General features: G+C 35.5%; 1 protein-coding gene across 1 annotated transcript in view; it reads right to left on the bottom strand.

Annotated features, from left to right (window-relative positions):
• Nucleotides 1-3,958, bottom strand: part of LOC118339449 (23 kDa integral membrane protein-like) — a gene marked incomplete in the record, with an annotated part of 7,888 nt that extends 3,930 nt beyond the window's left edge. The window contains 2 exon segments of the mRNA XM_035677073.1: nt 1,177-1,242; nt 3,796-3,958. Coding sequence (XP_035532966.1) covers nt 1,177-1,242; nt 3,796-3,855 — 126 coding nt within the window.
• Nucleotides 3,959-5,113: the final 1,155 nt, after the last annotated feature.

Below are 5,113 nucleotides of genomic sequence, written 5' to 3'. Positions count from 1 at the left end.
GAGCACGGGCCAAAGATACCAGAAGAGAAGAGAGAACGAGAGAACAACGAGAAGAGAGAGAGCAGAGAGAGACACAGGGAGAAGAGAGAGAGAGAGAAAAAAAAAAAATAGATCAGGAGAAGAGACCAAGACCAACCGAGAAGACGACGAGAGAGAGAGACAGACAGAGAACGACACAGAGACGAGCCAGACGAGACACCGAGACAGACACAGGCAGAGAGAGAAGAGAGAGAGAGAGACAGAACACAGAGAAGGACGAGAGCAGACGAGAAGAAGAGAGACAGACCACCAGCGAGAGAGAGAGACCACATTCACCCCTGGATTCTGTTTAAAACGCAGGATACTTCACACTTCATTTTTTCTTACTTTCTTTCATTCCATTGAACACGCTCGCTCCTTCGCATCTCTTGCGCGGCTTCTGCAGCAACCTCGACTTTTTGTTTTCCCTGACTATTCTCTATACAAGCAGGCCAGAACCCAAAAAACAAAACAAAAAACACAAAATGACTTGCTTGGCTCCTTCGCAAAATTAGTCAACCAACTAACTCACGCAATCAACAGCACCTCGGGTTTCGACCACAAACACTGTACAATCGCCACCAACCCAAACAGTGAAGTCAGTAACTGCAGGAAGTTTGTGTAAAACCAGTGATTTGGATGAATTATGAGCAGATTATTTCCTGTTTTTTCTTCTTTTTTTTTTTCCAATTCTCTCTATATTATGTATTATTTTATAATTCATAAATACATACATTTACTTTTCTTCACAGAAGTAAACCAAATGCTTAGATATAGGCTTACTGTGTATATATTTTAAGTTTTCTTACAACTCTTAAAATCAAGAAGGCCTCACGAACCCCCTGTGACGCTTTGGCGACCCCTAGTAGAGGTCCCCACCCCCATGTTGGGAACACCTGTTTTCTTATCACACTGATGTATGTTCTATTGTCAATTTAGTTAAGTAAAAGTTTGGTTTTAATAAGCTATTTGAAGCTATAAAATGGGGGTTTCCCGTCATGATTGACAGCTGAGGCCTGCTGGGCGGGACTTGAATTCCCTGGCTACCCCAGCCCCGAGTGATGGCAGCGGCTGTATCGGGCATATTTTGGCTTCATTTTTTTACAGTGTGAGGAAGCATCTCTTATATCAATGGGTTAAACACAGAGATACAGTTACCTCAGCAATTGGTATGTTGCCGTCAATGGAAGAAAATCCGACGCCGATCATCACCACACCAGACACCTGCAGAGACATAATGAAGGGAAAGAAAAGATGGATTGAACTGCTGTGACTGAGAGTTTGTTGGGTTTCACAGTAAAGAGGAAGTCTTTAGCAGCAGCAGCATTCCTCTGAAACCGTTTCAGTTTCCCCAGAGAGACGCTCATCAGACTCCCATCAGCTGGGAACTCTGACGGCTCTGAATCACAGACGTCATCTGCCTCACAGTCTTTAAGCTTTAAAGTTTCCAGGCTCTGTTGGCAGTCTTAGTAAATATTCTTACACTGAAACATTTTCTTGCAACCAGACTTTATCTGGAGGTTGTCAGTTTTTGCAGATACCGCTGTCCTTCAATGCAACAACAAATAAAGATACTGATATAATTAGAATTTCTTTTATGCTTTCATCCACAAAACACAAATATCTACAAATATATGATTAATAAAACAAACTAAAGCACAAACAATATGTTATGTAAATCTAGTTCCAAAAATGGATAACACATGCATACTAATTACTGTAATTAACTGATATAGTAAACAACAACAACACAGGATCCAAAACTGGAAACAGAACAGAAGCCAGTAAACAGAACAACACAATGGAATATTTTCAGAGTTTGTGCATTAATAAGACTAATAATAGTACATAGTGCTAGTTATTATCATAGTAATGATAGATCATGATATTATATTAGGTAAAGTGAACTTTGGCATTTTGAATTTGATAATTAATACAGTGGGAGGGAAGAAGAAAAGAAAACAGGAAATGAACAAGAAACCTAAACAAAGATTAAACACTAATTACACAACTAAACAAATTATGTAATATTATATCTTTTTTATTTACATAAACATTTTGTTTAAAAATCTATGTAATGCTGACATATCTTAAACATATCATTTTTGTTCTTCTTTGGCTGACTTATGTCGTTAATGAAATCAATTAATCAAACCTTTTTTTGTATTGCACCTTTCATACGTGCAATTCAAAGTACTTTACAAGGGACTGATTAGACAGCACAAACACAAAGAAAAAAATTGGAGAGTACTGCACACGGAAAATAGAAATGATGCAAGTGAAATGATAAAATAATAAAAAAGATCAAATATAAGACGTTCAAAGAAGTTTAAGTTTAAAGATTTAATCAGTTTCTGCACTAAAATCTCGTAAATATCATGTATATGTTAAAGAATATTAGCCTAAAGAATTCTTTCATGAAGTTATTTGTTTAAGAAAGCAGCATCCTGAGTACATTTGCATGGTCATATTGACTGAAGCTGGAAATATTACATTACTTTGATTTAAAAAAGCAGAAAAAGTAATATAACTAGTAGTGTAAGTAATTACTATTGGCTGTGAGTAATAAGTAAAATAATATTACTTTTGAGTAATGAGTAATAAATTTTTTTTTTTTTAGTAACTACCCCAACACTGGTCCTGTGTCACCAAGAGTCACACAAAGCAGGGTGTCATCAGCATATAGATTAGAAAATAGAGGCTCTAAAATTGATCCCTGAGGAACGCCGCAAGTGGGGTGTTTTGAGAAATGTTCAAATATTGACTCAAACAGTCCAACATGTTCCCTAAGTCTGTTTAAAGTGATTTAGGGATTAACTGTTTCAAAAGCAGTGCCTAATATCATCAACTACTTTTACTTTTATTACAATATTCCTGAAAGCCTGATTAGTGTTTGTGCATTACGACCTTTTATTGTAATATTTGACTGAAAAATACAACATTTAATCTTACTTTATAATCTGATCATGATCATCAGTATGTTTTCTGTATACAATATTATTTAGCAAAATACTATTCAAGTAATACATATAAATAATAAAAATATATATATACAATGTCTATATCCAATTTAGTTGAGTAATTAGGAAGTACTTTAAAAACAGTACCAGAGTGTGCTGCTAGTCAAAATACACCTTTTTAAATAGTTAATTATAATAATTATTGTTGATTAGTTATTAAAAACATTACAAATGAATTGCAATTAAAGTATACATTATTTCTATAGCCAACATGCACAAGCTTTAAAGGTCTTTAAAGTTCATAATAACTGAGAAACCTGCATCTGCTAACAAAAATTATGTGATATGAACAAACATTTCATAAAAGCTAGTAAATGGTTTGAACCTTAATGTATAAAGTGATTATACATTGACATTTAATGGATCTATAAAAGCTATTAATCAAAAGGTTTTGAAATGCTACTAAAAAGGTTTCAGTACTGTAATCACATCATTATAATATATTTAAAGAATGTCATTAAATTCATATTTACAAATTAATCTTTACCTCCAGCATATAAATTCTCACAAGTTTTACCATTACATTTTATTCCAACCTATTGCAATTGAAAGTAAAAGTCAGTGTCAAATAAAGCTAAATAAAGGTTAAAATCAAAATAAAATACAGAATATTTTTTATAAATCATTACATTTATTTTCCTTAATCGATAAACCTCTGCCCTGATCAAAGGTTCCACCTGCTCATTTTCACATCCGTCATAACCAAACCCAAACATGCTGTCAGCAGTTAGCAGTTAGCAATTAGCAGTTTGCTTACCAGTAGCAGCACAGTGATACAGATAGCGAGCCCTCGCAAGTAACTCCTGCAGCGAGCCATGACCGCTGTCTGAGAGAGTCGAGCTAAAATAGAAACAGAGTAAAGACCAGACCCGACCCTGTGTGTGTGTGTGTGTGTGTGTGTGTGTGTGTGTATGTGTGTGTGGTATGTGTGTGTGTGTGTGTGTGTGTGTATGTGTGTGTGTGCGCACCTGGCATACTATAGTGTTTGCACATCCATACCTATAGGTGACAATGTCCTGAAAGCGGACAAACAGCTGTCCATTCATGTCCAGTTCATAGATAGTTGAGTTGATGGTATATCGACTTGGTCCGTTGCCATGGAGTCTGTGTCCATTGGCAACAACTAAGAAGACTCTATTGCCAATCTGAAACATTTCCCAGTCTGTGGCGCAGAACGTCTAGATTGAAGGTGAGAGAGAAACCATCTTCAAGGTGTAAATTGTGTTTAACTTGCTTATAGTGATACAAAGTGACTAAGTACATTTACTCAAGTACAATGTTTTAAAAAAAACACATGATAAGCTCAGAAAATACAATGCATTATTTCAACATGGGACCATGAGCTTGGGCACCTTACATGTTTAGTTGCGGCCTTTTGTCCTGGTTCAGATTTCCTGGAGTTGTTTGCACTTCCACCAAAGAGATATTTAACCTCTAAGTTTCTCACATGGTTTAATTTTTTTTTATTTTTATGTTTGAGGCACAAACATATTTCATAAGTAAAAATGAACAATTCCAAAGGGGTTATGGTGGCCATGATAAAACTAGTGTAGCAGGACTTATTAATCTTCTTATGACCCCTAAGATTGACCTTTTAGATGGGGCTTGAGTCAGTGGCCAAATTACCTAACTGTATTTAAAGTAGCTAACAGTAGCTCGATATCAACCAGCTACAACAGTAAAATTAACAGTATTAACAACCTGCTAATGTCATAATGTATCAATCAAAGGGGCCATTTTTCTGTGGAACGACTACTTTTACTTCTGATACTACCTCTGTTTATTTTTTACTTCAGTGGGATTTTGAATGTAGAACCATAATGCAGTATTATGTAGTATTATGTAGTATTAAGTCAAAGATTTGAGTTCTTCTTCGACTATTGCTTGCTTGAACATAAACATCGAAAAGGTCAAAGAGAAACAAGCTAAGAGAGTAATACACATTAAAGAAATGGCAAAATGACGTATATTAACTAATTTCTGGATGATTTTATTTTCCACCTGCCCCTGAGGTGTTAAGAGTTCTCTTAAGAGTTCTCACATCCAGCTGTGGAGTTCCCCTAAATCATCTCCTT

This window comes from Morone saxatilis, unplaced genomic scaffold (assembly GCF_004916995.1).
Source record: "Morone saxatilis isolate NCDOM2014 unplaced genomic scaffold, NCSU_SB_2.0 Contig10, whole genome shotgun sequence".
Lineage (NCBI taxonomy): Eukaryota > Metazoa > Chordata > Actinopteri > Moronidae > Morone > Morone saxatilis.
This window is presented reverse-complemented; position numbering and strand designations above follow the sequence as displayed.